At 43.5% G+C, this 17,484-nt stretch overlaps 1 protein-coding gene across 1 annotated transcript in view; it reads left to right on the top strand.

Moving 5' to 3' along the window:
• The window catches only part of EXOC4 (exocyst complex component 4), a 626,684-nt gene that overhangs the window by 432,218 nt on the left and 176,982 nt on the right, over positions 1–17,484 (top strand). The window contains exon 11 of the mRNA XM_075925646.1: positions 2,635–2,854. Coding sequence (XP_075781761.1) covers positions 2,635–2,854 — 220 coding nt within the window. The remainder of the gene's footprint in view (positions 1–2,634; positions 2,855–17,484) is intronic.

Raw genomic sequence — 17,484 nt, 5'->3', positions numbered from 1 at the left:
TGTGTCGGTGTGGTGAGGGTAAATGCATGAGCCTGCAAGGTGCCGGGATACCACCATAATGGGAGCCATGACAGTACAGTAGATTGATAGGCTTTCCTTCTGAAAAAAATAAATCAATTAATTGAGACTACTATTTTTATCCTCCTCATCACTTCAGGTAATTAAAAAAACACACCTTTCACTTCAGTCATGTAGGATGTAAATCAAAGAAATCACCTTTGCCTTCAGTGTGTCACTTGATCGTTGTGAAAGGAGGAGGTTCCTGGAAGAAGTGCCGCCTTAGCCAAGATAATTATGTCGGTCAGATACAGCTACGTTGATAGAAGAGATGCTGAAATTTTTGAGGGAGATCAAGGGGGGAGGTGTAATTTGGAATAAGCCAGCATGCCTTCTACCTGCATGGGAATGAATGCATCCAATAATTTCTCCTGGAATAAAATAACACCACATAGCACATATAAGGATTTTTCTAAAAGATTAATCAGTGCTTTAAGAAAGGCACTGTGCCAAGTGGAAAGAACATTGGTCTAGTATCCGTGAAATCCGAGTTCTATGCCTGGTTCTCCCACAGGCCTGGCTGGGTGACTTTGGGCATGTCAGGTCACCTCTTTGTGTCTCACTTACCCTGTCTGTAAAATGGGGGCAGTGACACTAACCTCCTTTGTACAGTGCTTTGAGTTCTGTTGATAAAAAGAGCTATTTTAAAGGGAGGTGGTGGTATTATTGGAAATAAAGTGGAACATCATTACCCCTATTTTACAGAAAAGGCAACAGAGTCATGGGCTGGTAAACTTCTTTGCCCGAGTTCACATGCAGGTCATAATTTTCAAAGGTGACTGATATTTTGGGTTCCTCCATTTAAAGTGGATTCTCAGCAATGTTCCTTCTAAGCTTTTCCATCCACGTGCTGATTTTTTTCCATTCACGTGAAGGATACATTCATGTGCACCGGGGCATTTGCAAATGTGCACTCGCTGCCAGTCGAAACCAGAAACCTAGCGGTGGGTGTGCTGCTAATCAGCTGCTAGGCCATATTTGAATCTCTCCTGAGCAGCCTCACCAGCACCCAGCTTACAGGGACCACAGATTTTCAGCCCTCTCTGAAGATCAGGAGCCTTTAAGGCAGGGCTACTCAACACGTGGCCCGCAGCCCATTTGTTTGTGGCTCGCGGTATGGCTTGGGTTTGTGGGGCTCAACACGCGGCCTGCAGGTGGGATCCTTTGAATATGGCCTCCACTGGGAACACGATCTGCAATGGTGAATCAATATAATGGTCTTCTGTTGATGTGCATTTTAGTAGTTAAATTCCTGGACCGTCGTTGCTCATTAAAAGTGCCGTCACATGGATAGAAATCGGGAAAATACTGCATTTTATTAATATCAGCAGAACTGACTTAAATGGGGCCTGTGTGTTGTGTAGTCTTGCCTTAATCTTTGTATTCTTGCCCATCAGTGTGAAAGAAGCTATTTGCATATATATTGCATGTATATATTTGCATGTGTAGTTCTTCAGGGAGGCAGCCGGTCAGGATTTACTGCTGAGGTGTCTTCACAGGTCTCTGGCTCCATTGATAATAACCAGAAGGCTGCTTGCCTGTTTGCTCAGTGGTGTGTGCCATGTCGACTTTGGTGCTTAGTCTCCACAGCAGACCCCAAGAGAGCCCCCAAAGACCACAAACCAGCTAAGGATTGAAGGTGCCCAGCCAGGTTTATTGTAGAGCAAAGTACAGTCATACTTGTCAGTAGACTCTACTGAACCACTGCGCACAGGTACTTGCCACAACGGAATGACTCAATCAGTGGGAGGTCGCACTGCCCCCTTGGTCATTGAAAGGCTGTCCCCCCAAGACACCACCTTAGATATAGGTACCAGAAGTCACACCCCATTGCTGACGTATCAGGTTGCTACCCTCTGACATTGACAGGTTACCCTCTTATGTTGTCAGGTTACCACCCTCTGACGTTAGTTAGCTTCCACCCATCACCCTGTACCTCGTGTTTTGATTAGATCATCTCTATCCATCATTCTGTTATTTTAGACCCAGTTCTGTGAGGTGGGGCCTGCCTCTTGCTCACTGCTTAGCTTTGCTTTATGGTAGCCATGTTTTGCCCATTGTTAACTAGGCCTCATGCCTCAAACCAGGCCTGTGCTGACCGGGTTTATGTTTTAGGTCCTCCTCTTACTACAGCATGTATATGCAACCACACTTAAGTTGCAGCCCTGAGAGTATCATTGTGGCACCCGGGGCTTCCAAAGTTAAGTAGCCCTGCTTTAAGATATCTCAAATTGGGTGCACTCAGTGGCATAGCTGGGGCTATCATTCAAGTGTCCTGCCCGTGTCCAGTGTACTCTGTGAGAACTCCAGTGCCTCTGAATCTCACAGCTCTTCCCCGCCAGTTCGTGAAACTGACGTTTAGTTGTCACACGGGCTGTCTGCAGAAGTGTGCTGCCATTTTTCTTTCAAAGCACAAGAGCAAACACTCTTCTTTTCTGTGGCACACACCTCCTCTCCCACCTTGCTGCGATGATTGCATTATAGTAGCTCTTAGGCTTTATGCATGGCACACTGCAACATATAGGTCATGGTAATTGCACTGAGTAGCTAAGTATCATTTCCCTTTTTATATTTCAGATTTATTCAGGAGATTGAGCATGCCCTGGGTCTTGGCCCAACCAAACAGTGTCCGCTCCGGGAATTCCTCACCATGTACATCAAGAACATCTTCCTTAACCAAGTCCTAGCGGAGATCAACAAAGAGATAGAAGGCGTCACCAAGGCGTCCGACCCCCTGAAGATATTGGCCAATGCAGACACCATGAAGATGCTAGGAGTACAACGGCCTCTTCTGCAGGTAACCAAGCTGAGCGGTTGGCCAGTGTCTTCCTGTTGCCATGTGTAGGAACAGCAGAAGCAAGTGTGCAAGAGATGTTTTGCAAACTCCACTTGCTCTCAGATATGGACCCCCTTAATTTGATGGCTTTTATCTATTACTCTTTTGTACTCCCTAACTTTTGCATCAATGTGTGGAGGGAGGAAGCTGCCAAACATGACACAATCTCATGGTCTACGTCTACACTGAAGGCTTGTTGCACAAGAAAGCATCCATGGCAGTATGGCCATTTTAGCCATACAGGTTTCTTGCGCAAGAAATGCCTGTTGCCCATCCACACTGCCTTCTTGTGCAAGAGCTCTTACTCGAGGGCTTATTCCTCATGGGGAGAGGAATAACTCTTGTGCAAGAAACCCTCTATTCCGACGCTTCACTGTAAATTTTCTTGCTCAAGAACATGCGTGCAGTGTAGACACTCTGCAAATATTTGAGCAAGAACGGCTGTTCTTAGAATCATAGAACTGGAAGAGACCTCAGGAGGTCATCAAGTCCAGCCTCCTGCCCAAGGCCCAAACCTTTCTCCTTACCCTTCACATCTCTTGCCAGCTGCAATTCCAATTGCGCTTTCGCCTTCCTGGTAACTCGCTTGCATTCTTGAGCAATATATTTATATTTCTCCCTAGTTATCTGTCCAAGTTTCCACTTCTTGTAAGCTTCCTTTTCGTGTTTAAGGTCACCACGGATGTCCCTGGTAAGCCAATCTGGTCGCCTACCATATTTGCTTTTCTTGCTGCACATCAGGATGGTTTCTTCCTATGCCTTTAAGGCTTCTTTAAAATACTGCCAGCTCTCCTGGACTCCTTTCCCCTTCATGTTAGCATCCCAGAGAATCCTGCCCATCAGTTCTCTGAGGGAGTCAAAGTCTGCTCTTCTGAAGTCCAGGGAGTGTATTTTACTACTCTCCTTTCTTCCTTTGGTCAGGATCCTGAAATCTACCATCTTATGATCACTGCTTCCCAGGTTGTTACCCACCTCTACTTCCCCTACTAGTTCCTCCCTGTTTGTGAGCAGCAGGTCAAGCTGCGCATAGCCCCTGGTCAGTTCCTTGAGCACTTGTACCAAGAAGTTATCCCCAGCATTCTCCAAAAACTTCCTGGATTGTCTGTGTACTGCTGTATTGGTCTCCCAACAGATGTCAGTGTGATTAAAGTCCTCCATGATAACCATGACCTGTGATCTGGAAACTTCTCTCAGTTGTCCAAAGAAAGCTTCGTCTACCTCATCCATGTGATCCGGCGGTCTATAGCAGACACCAACCACAACATCACCCCTGTTGCTTCCACCTCTAAATTTAACCCATAGACTCTCAACAGTCTTTTCTCCCTCTAAGTAGGAAAAAGCCTGCAGTGTAGATGTAGCCTCATTGTTCTCAGCTCTGTCCTCTGCAAGGACTGTTCCTTGACACACCTGGCTCTGATTGGAATGACTTTCTTCCCTCCCCTTCATTCTGAAACCACCTTTCACTCCTGTCTCCCCCCTCCTACCCCCGTTGGGCATTTCTCCCACTGTCCCCAGCACCCACCCCGCAAGTTAAACCTATGTTTTGCATTTGCACAAGGGTAAATCACATAGTCAAACATGCAGTAAATGGCGTCTCTGCCATCTCACTCATTACTGTTCACTAGTCCAGTGTGAGGGCTTTCCTCTGCCTTAGTGTGACACATTCACAAGACGTCCACATGATATAATCATCCAGTAAACAGTATGTCCATCATGAAGTATTGTTACAACTTTCTTAAAACATTTGCTGAAAGAGTTATTTATTTTAAGTGCAGTATTATGTTGCGTCTGACATTTAAAAACGAAGGCTGCTTGCAAATCTTAGAACATTTCAAGCTGACTAAACAGTACTTTGTTATTAAGAAGTTTGTCTTAAAGGTTACAATATTTAAATGGGGCATGCTTCACTGGAATAGTTCTTTATGAGTCTCGTGAGGACTAGTAGAGATTGTAGTAAATTTATTTTTTCTCACTTGGGGGTAACGCAATAGTGTGGAGGCGCATTGCGAGATCTAGTATGGTGACTAGTGCATAGGACTGGGAAACCAGATCTGCCCCTGTCTCTGATACTGACTCTTCTTGCAGCCTTGTTCAAGTAACTTAACCACTCTGCCTGATACTGACTCTTCTTGCAGCCTTGTTCAAGTAACTTAACCTCTCTGCCTCACTTATCCCCATCTATAAAATAGACATATTATGTATCCACGTGACCAGTGGTGCTGGAGCTATAGGTGTGGGGGTGCTGCCACACCACCTAGCTTGAAATCGTTTTCACTTTCCATGGCTCGCCGCACCCTCATTATACAAATTGTTCTAGCCCCACCCCTGCAAGTGACGGGGTATTTTGAGGATTAGTTAACATTTGAAATGTACTTTCAAGATCAAAAGTACTGCCCAAGTGTTTCCATAATATGTTTAAAAGTCTCAGGGGGCAGCCGTGTTAATTTGTAACTTAAAAACAACTAGTAGTCCCGTGGCACCTAAGGCCACGTCTACATAGTTGAGCTATTCCACGTCTTAAGATCTAACCCGTTATATCAAAATATAACAGGCTCGCTATTCCAACGTCCCTGTAAACATCATTGTATGAAGGTTAAGGGACGTTTCGGAACAGTGCCTTATTTCGCAACATGGCACCAAAATTAGAAATAAGTTGTTTCGAAATTACCTCAAAATAAGCTGCAAGCTTTCATAGGCAAAACTCACTTCTTCAGAAGAGATGATCTCATCTGAGGAAGTGGGTTTTGCTCACTAAAGCTCATGATACTCTATCTATCTATCCCCATGCACCGTATCTATCTATCTATCTATCTATCTATCTATCTATCTATCTATCTATCTATCTATCTTGTTAGTCTTCAAGGTGCCACGGGACTACTCGTTCCATAAGATGTGTCACGGTTATGTATTTGCAGTTTATATTTTGGTTTAGAAAAGATTAATTGTGAAAACAGTTTCTGGCAACCTGTATTTCATGGTTCATTGTTCATACTAATGGTCTTCAAGACAAACATCACCAGCACAGGTGAAAATAAGATGATGCACACTGGTGTGGCACTCCAGAAAGAAGCTGGCTGGCTGAGGCGCTCAACGGGGGGGCCACTCCTAGCCTGGCTCCCAGGGCTTTCTGCAGGCTCCATGCTCCAGGCATGTTAAAGGGGCTGACTGGGGGATGTGCCCCTCCCCATCTGAGAATTCCCCCAACCCATAGTGCCCCCTCCATGTGCCATTTTAGGAGGGGAGGCTGCAACCACACATACCCAGTTGCTGTTACTCTTCTCCTTCCCTGGACTATCAGGGAGCAAGGGGAGCACAGCCTTTAATTATCCTCTAAGGGGTACGTCTACACAGCAGTGTTAGTCAAATTAAGCTACGCAACTTCAGCTATGTTGAAGTAGCTTAAGTCGAAGTAGCTTAATTCAGCTTTTGGTGCTGTCTACACAGCAGGAAGTCAAAGGAAAAACACTGTTGTTCTGAAATAACACTGCTGTGTACACCTAGGGCTCGTCTACATTGGCCCCTTTTCCGGAAGGGGCATGGTAATTTTTGAAATCGCAATAGGGAAATGCGCGGGGGATATTTAAATCCTACTTTGAAGTAGGAATAAGATCCTCCGGAAAAGGGCTTTTTTTCCGGAGGATCGGGGCCAGTGTAGACGCTCTTTTCCGGCTTTTCTAAAAGCCGGAAAAAAGCGGCGGACATTTTTATTTAAATGCCGCGGGGGATATTTAAATCCCCCGCGCATTTCCCTATTGCGATTTCAAAAATTACCATGCCCCTTCCGGAAAAGGGGCCAATGTAGACGTAGCCCTACCCTAACATGGCACCCCCTGAGACTTTTAAATATATTATGGAGACACTTTAAAAAGATGGAGAAGAACTAAGAAGTTGCAATATAAGGCAGAATGATTTTACTTCAAGGCTAGATGGCGTGAAACAGAATCACCTGTCAAGTCCATTTGAGTTGTGTAGGAGAATATGCAGGTTATTTGGGTGAGGATTCCTTGAGCTTCTTCCTCTTTTTCTCATTTACATCGATAACTTGCTTGTAAGAATTAGACAGGATAAGAATCCCAAATCAGTCTGCCCAAGCAAATGACCTTATCAGCAGCCCCCACTCTGTGGTCATATCAGAGTGTAGGCTTTGGATGAGGGCCATTGAAGCTATTAACCTTACAATTTGTTTTGGATTCTTAGCGAGATGATGTATAGAACTGTTTATGATATATGCCTGCCTCTTCTCAGTCATGTGAAATTGTTAAAATGATACCAATAAATTTGCTTAAGGTCCGTTGGAGGTCAAATAGGCGGACTGGATTGTGATTTCTCATTTAATCCCTATAATTCGTTTCCCGTGAGGGATGTAAATCATTTTGAATCGGAATTATTCTTGGTCAAGATGTTCCTATGACTCTCTAGTTTGACCATTCTGGACATAATTCTGTGGAAGGCAAGATATATCTGTGCCTTTTTGAACTAAGCAGCCCAAACAAATGAATACAACAATCTGATTTTCTGTTGATTTTTTTTAAAAATTAATCTGTTGTCACCAAACTGACAACTCTGAAGACAGAAATTCTCCCTTTAGCCACAGAACAGGTTCAGCCCAGCTGGGCAGCTACAGTTCAAACTTTGCTTGTCTCATCCCAGGCCAAAATATTCCACCTGTGTGGCCAGTGAAATGTCCAGTAAGCACATGCAGTCAATCTGTACCTTTAGTGAGCAGGCCAAAGGGTACAGGTATACAGTAACCAGACCCAGGACCCTGCGAGGTGGGAGCATCCCAGACCTCATGCTCTGGCTTATGCCAAGAGGTCTGCACAGGAGTGATACAGCCCTGTAGCTCAAGTCCCACAAGCCCTAAGTGGCTGATGGGGACATCTAGTTGCTGTGAAGATGTACGCAATGGGGCTAGCCAGGGTGGTGGTTTTATGCTGTAGACATATTCTCTAGAACTGGATTAAGAACCATCAATTCCCTTTGGCTAGTCCGCCTTGACATGTTTGAACCAAAGACACCTCCATCATAGGGAAGAGGTTTTTGACCATCCTAACCCACCATGTCTCTCTCCAATTAACAGTATAATTTACATTATTAAGCTAAAAATATTATAGTAGCCCATTAAAAATATGGCGTTTAATTATAAAGAGGGCTCGTATGTATTATTTAGTCATTCTGCAGTCAAATGGAAAGCATTGTTAATACTCTCCTTTTAATACTGGCATGAACAAAAAAAATGAATTGTAAAATATTCTGCCTTAAAGTTTATACAACAGTTGTTTAAACCACTATTAAATCAGGGTGCAAACAGCTTGACAACTTCTTGTATCCTATTGTCATGCTGTCAGCATCAAATATGATAGGTCTTTTCAGCAAAGTGGCTACTACCAACAGTGACTTAGGACATTCAGTTTCAAAGGTTTCATGGTTTATATCTGGCAAGAAATGTTTCTTGCTGTTCGATCTTTGCAACTTCTGGGCTCTACAGTTCAATTGAGGCTGGAATTGACCTATAAGACAGATGCATTTACTAACTTGCATGGTAACAGCATCATTTGTTGTATGTAGTAGGGCATAAAAGTTTCTGGCAACGGGCTGATTGCTGAAAATCTAGTTAAAGTCTCATTCAGAAATCTGAGTGCACAGCTGCCTGCCTGATAATGACTTGCTTTAGATAATTACCTCATTGCCTGGACTGATTATCTCACATGCTAAGCGAAGTCCCTGCCAGGATCACTTGTGACTTTCCTGAGAAAACGTTACCAACGGCAATGGCACATTGTTTTCATCCTGTCAAATTATGGCATGTTCATTAGAAGAATGGTCTCAGCGAGTAGCATTCAACAGGCCACCAGTGGTGATGGTTGCACACGATGGTTCAAAGTGGATTTCTTTATGATTACTGTAAACAAATTAGTCATCCTTAAGGTCCTCTTGCAGCAGTAATCAAAATCCATTAGACTGCAATTGTGGTGGATCAACTGAATGTCTTGCTTACAAGGGTGAACATAATCTTTGAGGAAGTACTTGTGATTCTAATCAATACATTCTAATACTAATTTTCAATGATACTGTGCCTCAAGAATAGCAAAGTGCTTTGCAAATAGTTACCCCCGGTGGGGCAGGTGACATCTGTTTTTGCAGGTGGGAGGAAGAACCAAGACGCCAAGAGATTGAAATTTGGTCAAGGTCACATTTTGAGCAGTAGCAGTGATTTTAAGTAGAGCTTGGGATTTCTGTGTCCCAGTCTCCTGTTTGAACCATTAGACAATATTCCCTTTAAATGAAGACTTTTCCCATTCACTTCAGTGTTTCTTCAGAACCACGGTATCCAACATGCTACCCACTAGCCACATGTGCCAGTTGACTGGTTGAGTGGGGCTAGCTGGCTTGAACAATATGTCTATTTGGCTAGTTGAATGTGGGTAGTTTGCTACAGCAGTAGCCACTGTTTCAGAACTGATTGGACACACAGAATCCTAGAACTGGAAGGGACCTCAAGAGGTCATCAAGTCCAGTCCCCTGCCCTCACGACAGGACTAAGCACCATCTAGACCATCCCTGATAGATGTCTGTCTAACCTGCTTTTAAATATCTCCAGTGATGGAGAGTCTACAATCTCCCTAGGCAACTTATTCCAGTGTTTAACTACTCAGACAGTTAGGAAGTTTTTCCTAATGTCCAACCTAAACCTCCTTTGCTGCAGTTTAAGCCCATTGCTTCTTGTCCTTCTTCAGAGGCCAAGGAGAACAATTTTTCTCCCTCCTTCTATGTAACACCATAGCTTTAGACTGATTCTTGCTCCCTCGATTTACTGTTACCTCTTCTGGCAGTGTATGCACTGAGCCAGATTGTGTGACCACAATGTGGTCTAAATGCTATTGCTACGTTAAGACAAAATACTACAAAAATTAGTAAGTTTACTTTTTTTTAAAGTAACATTTAAAAATGTTCACATGCACATTTGGTAAAGAATGGGGTAGGGGAATGGATGGAGTTGATAAATTCACAGGGATTAATGTGGACATACTGGCATGGCATGCTATCAAGCTGATGTATGTCCAGTATAGGAACGTTCCCTCGCTCCCCCAAATAGAATAATCTCAGCTTCTTCAAACCATCCCACTAATGTGCTTCAAACTTAACCAAAAGGGAACAGAAGTAGGAATGGGTTTAGAGGTCAGTCTCCATTGTTCATTGAGACCTGACTCTTCATGAGACTGCTGGCAGATGAAATGTCTAGCGATAGCATCTAAATGATTCCATATCATCTCATTTAGGCCACCAGATGGGTGTCACGTGGTAATAACTTCTGGCAAATTCCAGCCCCTCGTGGATTTGAATTTTTGAATGAGCAGTAATTTTTCCATTCTATTCTAAGCTGATTATGCCCCAGTTGAAATATATGTCCAGTTCTGGGTGCCGTATTTCAGGAAAGATGTGGACAAATTGGAAAAAGTGCAGAGAAAAGCGAAAAATTATTCAAGATCTAAAAAACATAATCTATAAGGGAAGATAGAAAAATTGAGTTTGTGTAGTCTGGAGAGGAGAAGACTAAGAGAAGACATGATAATGGTTTTCAGTTCTGTAAAAGGGTGTTATAAGGAGGAAGGAGAAAAGTTATTCTCCTTAACCTCTGAGTATAGGGTAAGAAGAGATGGGCTTAAATTTCAGCAACAAGGGTTTAGTTTGGATATTAGAAACAACTTCTTGCCTGTCAGGGTAGATAAAATATGGAATAAATTGCCTGGGGAGGCTGAATCTCCATCACTGAAGATTTTTAAAAGCAGGATAGACCATTGGCTGTCATGAATAGTCTATAATACTTAGTCCTGCAATGAGTGAAGGGAATGGAGAATATGGCCTTGTATGGTCCCCCCAGTCCTGGGACTCTATGAATTCTCTAAACATGTGTTCATCCAATCGAACTGCTACTCTCTCATTTAAGAAACTTCTGAATTTTTCACTTAGTTTATGTATTTTAATTTTCATCAAGTGTATAATTAAAGCCGAGGCACTTGTATGGAACTGTAAAACTTCCCACTGGCATAGCACTTGTAGAAAACTATGCAGTGTGTTTGAAGCAGCACTTAATAGCTACATTCTCCACTAGCTTAAGTTTCTAAATATGTTGCCCCATGTAGAGGATGTTGTGGTGTCTAGGTTTCTTACTTAAATTATTCCATTATGATGATGATTGACTATTATTTTATTAATGATGTAGTCAGACCTAGGTCTTTTATAGGGCTTGTCATCCATTGTTTGGACACCATACAAAACAAAGCAGTGTCATTATCTCCGTCGTACAGATGACAACATGAAAATGCAACTGAGCATTTAGAAAATTTGCCCTTTGTAGGTTCTTTTTCTACCCTGCCGACGTCATTTCTGTCTAAATCTGAATTTTTTAGTGCATTGACCAGTGTGGTTTATAGGTGACTCTTTCTTTAAGATGAGCTGATGGCATTAAGTATGGTTGCAATTGTTTTTATAAAGGCACAATTTACAGACCAGATTTTTCAGCTTTAACTTTGTGGGTTTGAGTTGGGTCTTTATCATTAATTTAAACATAGTTTAGATCTGGCTTCCCCTAGTTGGAAATGAAGTTTCCTTGGCTATCGGTGTTCTGCCAACACTGGGTGGAACAGGGTCAGCCTTTGAGTTTTCCGGGTGTTGCTAGGTTGCTGTCTGTTTAGATCTTTCTGCTGCAGGACTCGTTGGTGGATAAGCAGGAGAGAGGTAATGGTTTATGACACATCTACTGACACTGAATGAACTGCATTAGCACTTTGTCAATCCGATCTTTCAAGAGCAGGCTTTTTGTAAAGATATTTGACTTTACTCACTATCAAAGGCATCTTCAGTTTTCAATGCTGCACTGGATGTGCAGCAGTCAGTCAGCAAGGGGGGAAATGATTGGATTTCAGATCTGAAACCACCAGGAACAGCTGTGGTTAGGGAGTAGCAAAAGTGCTCAGACCTGTGCGGTTACTGTAGGAACATGAAGGGAGGACTGCTGCATCTGGGTGAATTTTGAGGCACTCTGTTTTGATTTTCTCCATAATTCATCTGATAACTGGAGCCTGTAATCAAAGTGTAGAGAGAGTCACTCCACTTGTCAAAGGCCAGAGATGGCTTTTCGGGGGGGCGAGCTGGGGGGGAAGCACAGCATCCTTTTTGTCCTCCAAATGTAGCATCACCACCAGTGGGCGGATTTGAACCTAGAGCCTCTGGAGCTTAGTGTAGGAACCTCAACAGCTTGATCTATAAAGCCAGCTGGCTCTCAGCTTCAGCTGTAGAGCTTCCTTGTTCTTATCTCTGGCTGTAAATGGTCTAAGCACCACTGCATGAGCCAGTGAACCACACTGGATGCGTGGGTTACAGTAGTACACTGGAGCGGGGGGGGGGGGGAGGGTTGTCACTGTACTGGGGGAGTATTTCTTTGTTCTGTTGATTTTTCCTTTCTGCAACAGCTAGAGAAACTCTACATGCATTTTCCCCTGGCTCCTTGCCAGTTGTATTTATATGGCTGTACCTTTTGTGATCCTGTAACTATTAAGCGTACACAATTATCTTTGGGCTTTGCTGGAAGCCAGTGAAAGCTTTATATGCACAACAGCTTAAGGATAGACTAGTCTTTAGCCTAGAGCTTAATCAGTAGGGCTCTGACTACAATGTAGCATTTTTGCGGAAGAGGAAATGCAAATGAAACGCTCATTAGCATTTCTCGTGCTCTCATTTGCATATTCTCTTCTGATCCTTTTTGCAGAAAAAACGCAGTGTAGACGGGGCCATTTTGTGCAGAAAAGCTCTTTTTGCGCAAGAACCCTTATTGGTTCCCAAAAAATGAGGAATAAGGGTTTTTGTGCAAAATGGCCCATATCCACTGCATTTTTTTCCACAAAAAGCTCTTCCTCAAATAGGATCAGAAGAGAATATGCAAATGAGAGAGTGTGAAATGCTAATGAGCACTTCATTTGCATTTCCTCTTCCACAAAAATGCTACAGTGTAGATGGAGCCCCAGTGTGAAACATTTCTCCTGAGAGGCTGAACCCCAACCGCTCCCACTGACTTGATTGGGACTTGAACAGGACTCCGTGCCTTGCAGAATAAAGCCCTTCATGAGGCTTTTACTGCTGCAGCAACAACAATACACATCCTCCCCACAGACTAAATGGCTGTTTTTAGTGGCAATTCCTTGAGCAATCATTAGTTTGGTACAAGCACTAAAATGTCCTCACAAGTCCTATTATTTATATATTTCCCCTCACATTCTGACTTTTCTAGGAGTTGCTTTTGACCTTTGGTTTATCCCTAACTTTTCATCTGACCCAGCGTTGGATATAGGCATTGATTGATTATTTTAATTAATAAAACAGCACAGACAGGCTGCCTCCACAGGATAAGTATCGCACTCATAAATCTTCATTTTGCCTCCTCCACTGAGCCCACGTGGTTGGCATCACCATTGACCGCCGTTGTCTTGATGGCCGTTGTTGAAGCCATTTGGCTTGGCTGAGCTCATGTTAGTTTGAAGACAGTGCGTTTTATTTGTTACCGTGTTAAATACTCAAGGGTCTTGCCCTTCAATTCTTGTCATTTGGGGTGCAGCAGAAGAGCATGCTTTCTCGTTAACTGATCATCAGAGATCTTTTGAAAAATATGTGTTGGGATTTTACTTAGAACACCATCAATAATCCCCACCACACGCATCCATCCTTCCAGCTATCCTTTATCGGTGTATTTTTTTTCATTTTCCATCTGATGTTTTGATTTAGCTGTGGCTGTTGGTATGATGGATGTCCATAACAGCTGTGCCCTGAGCATTGTCTTGCAAATAACTACAAAGGCAAATGCTAATAAATGGCATTTAAACTAAGCACATTGTCTGTGACCAGAAGGACTCTGGAGTTGTCTTGCTTACCCCCTGTTTTTTCTAGGTAAGCTTAATTGGCTCTCATATTTGAGAATGTTGCATTTTGCGGATTTTTTTTATGCACCGATTAACCCAAGGTTAATACTCTGTATCATGGCAAAGCAGAAATACTCTAACAAGAAATTAGCACGTGGGAATTAAAAAATCAGGAAACCTACATGGAGATCATACAGGAAACCCAACACAACTATCAAAAAACCCTGATGGTAGCTATCAACACAAAAACAGAAAGTGGAACCAGCTACAACTCCTCCTCAGAAAACCCTCTCTAGGGGAAAGCCACAATATAAGGACACACCATATGGATTAAGGATGTTAAATATTGGTTAATTTACTAGTCGAGTAGTCTATACAATTTCCATCAACTACTCAGCAAGTCAATAGGCACTTCCGTGTTCCTCCTTTGAAATGTACAAGAGCCCCAGCGGGGGTTCTTGTGCATTTCAAAGCGGAAGCGCCTGCATGGAGCCTGGGGTCAGTGGGGGACCCCGGCCTCCATGCGGCGCTGCCGCTTTGAAATGCCAAGTGGAGCCGGGATCAGCTCGGGACTCCCCAGCTGACCCTGGGCTCCTTGCTGCATCTCCACAGAACCTGGGATCAGCTGGGGACGCCGTGGGGGCGTTTCAAAGGGGCAGCGCCACACAGCTGATCCCAGGCTCTGTGCAGCATTTCAAAGCGGCAGCTAGACTAGTTGTCTAGTCCATAACCTCCTCAATATGGATACTACATAGCACCTCAAATCAACAACCTATCAAGGCTACCTCTGAAATATCTGTACTCTCCAAAGGACTGAACTTCTGCCATATCATAGAATTTGATACTGTACTAACATGCAAAGAATTAGAAGAATTCATCCACTGTACCCGATTCAAGGAATTTTTCTCACAACAAAGATGACGCCATTCACAACTCTCCAGTCCTCCTCAACTGTCTATAAGCAAAAGGAATCATGTGACCGGACACTCCCCATACGACACACTGGATCATTACATTGATTCAGGAAAAAAACTGAATGAGAGATCCTCAACAAATGCTACAACCACCACAGTCTCTCTACCACTGAGAAGAAAGCTGCACAGTCCATGAACTCCAAACCACCAGATGCTGATGAGACCATCAGACAAAGGGGGCAGCAATGTAGTCCTTAGTCATAACTACATCAACAAGGCCAAAAACCGTTCTCTGAACCATTCATTAGAGCAGGTGTGGGGGACCTTTTTTGGGTCTAGGGCCACTGACCAACATAAAAATCAGTCAGGGCTGCACACGAATGAGAAGCCAATAAAAAACAAACCTCCAGCCCTCACTGACATGGCCCCCAACTGAGAAGGAGAAAGTCACTCCCCACATTCCCCTTGCACACCAGAGTCTAGAGGGGGCCAGCTTAGTAGATTTTGTGTGCTCCCGCCCTGTAGTGGGAGAGCGTGGGCTCTGGAGCGCCAGTGCATGCTCCCCAATTCTGGGGGGGTCCTGAGCCTCAGGGGCCAGATCTAGACAAGCTGGGGGCCGCATCAGGCCCCCAGACCCAAAGTCCTCCCTCCCCCGCATTAGAGAATTCAAAGAAGAGCCCACTCTACAAGTCACACAGGAATTTAAAGATACCATGAAATCCTTTCTCAAATGATTCCAAGAAACTCATCACCCACAAACCCCTGACATGGACCTGCTGCATGCTTCCCAAGATACACAAATACGAGAACCAAGACGTACTCACATATCTGGCCACAGCATTCTTATGGAAGAAATATCAAGACACATAGAAAACCACCCCCACCCCACTCACCGCACAGAGGGCCAGCTTCCTATAAAACACCGCAACATCAACAACCTCCAGAACACTATCCTTTGCCACCAGAGAAGTCACCTCCCTATTCACCAACATCCCACCATGACTGAATTTGCTGTTCACCTCAGGTACACACAGTGTTTGGAAATCCACTCTAATATATCCCCAAACTTCTCCATTTTATCCTCATCCAAAACAACTGCACATGTAACAACAAACACTTTGTCCAAACCATGGGAACTGCCATGGGTATTTGGATGGCCATTTCAAGGAAGAATTTCTGGAAAAATGCACCACAAAACCAACAGTATACCTGAGATACTTTGATATTTCATCTTCTAGACAGACAGCCCGAACAAAGAATTCCACCTCAAGTTCAACAACCACTTCTGTCTACCAAACTGCTTCCAGAAAATTCCACCCTAGCCCCAACTTTTCACAAATGACTATATATAAAAAGCCAACCAATTATGACACACATTTTCACAAATCCAGACACACCAAGAATTCTGTTATCTACTTACAGGCACTCAGATACCACAGAATTTTTCTAAAGAGAGAGTCCCCTCAGCAGGACCAAGCACCATCTAGACCATCCCTGATAGGTGTCTGTTTAACTTGCCCTTAAATATCTCCAGAGATGGGGATTTCACAACCTCTCCAGGCAATTTGTTCCACAACTTCCCAAGGCAATTTATGTTTATACCTAAATACACTTAAAACTGCCTTCACTGAATAAGGACGCTCCCCACCCACTTTGCAGAGAAGTAGATGACAGTATAGAACAGGCCACCCAAATACCCTGGGAAAACCTATTTCAGTAAAGGAAAAAAACCCGCTTCTGACTGCACATCTCTGCTTGCCACTTACTGCTCAGCCTTCAAACAACCTCTGCCCCCAGCCTTGCTAAGTTTCTAACCAGATGTAAGCTCCCCTTAGGCCACAATGCTCCTATTTAAAATGGCACCAATCCCTGCCAGAACAGATGTAAAACCTGCAGACTTCTCTCCACTGCTCCAATGATGAACACCCCCACCACATGTTTTTTCAAGACCCACAGGTCCTGCACATGTTCATCACAACATATGGTGCACCTCATCCAGGGAATCCAATGCTCCAACAATAACTATGTGGGTGAAACCAGTCAATCACGACTATCTTGAATGAACCCACAGAGGAAAAATGACAAAAGCCAAAGCACTGTATTATCCGTGGACAAACACTTTTCACAAAGCTTTCACTCCACAGGTGACCTTTCAATCTTTGTCCTCAAAGGAAACCTGCTTAGCACCTTCAAAAGGTGATCCTCAGAACTTAAATTCTTAACTTTCCTGGATGCTGAAATCCATGGTCTTGTTAAAGACACTGATTTTATAGCTCAGTACAACAATTTATAATACGCCTGCTGCCCACTAAGCCTGAATTTCCTACTTTATTTTAAGTGGCCACCTGCAGGATATGTCAACCCCCCTTATGGTGTATCAGTCTGTTCTCACTTATATTTAGCTCAGGTTACCTGAGGAAGAGCTCTGTGAAGCTTAAGAGCGTGTCCCTTCTCCCAAGAGAAGTTGGTCTAATAAAAGATATTACCTCACCTCCCTTTTACCTCTTGTATCCCAGAGGAAACATTACAAAGATTGAGTTGTGATTCACTTTGCATAGTATCTTGGAGTCCTTTATCAGAGAAGAAACTTTCTGCATTCCTGTTGGGTTCTTTTTTCTGTGGTTTTAAGTCTGGGCCCCTTTTGCTCACAAAGAATCACTGTAATTTCTAGTTTTTGAAATGTTTTCCCAGTCAGAAAAGTCAGTGTTTTAAATAATTAGCTAATTTATTGAATTGTCAGCATTAATCCATCCTCCTTTTGAAA

Source organism: Pelodiscus sinensis, chromosome 1, assembly GCF_049634645.1.
Source record: "Pelodiscus sinensis isolate JC-2024 chromosome 1, ASM4963464v1, whole genome shotgun sequence".
NCBI classification, from domain to species: Eukaryota; Metazoa; Chordata; order Testudines; family Trionychidae; genus Pelodiscus; species Pelodiscus sinensis.
The sequence above is the reverse complement of the archived record's forward strand: the minus strand, read 5'-3'. Positions and strand labels throughout refer to the sequence as shown.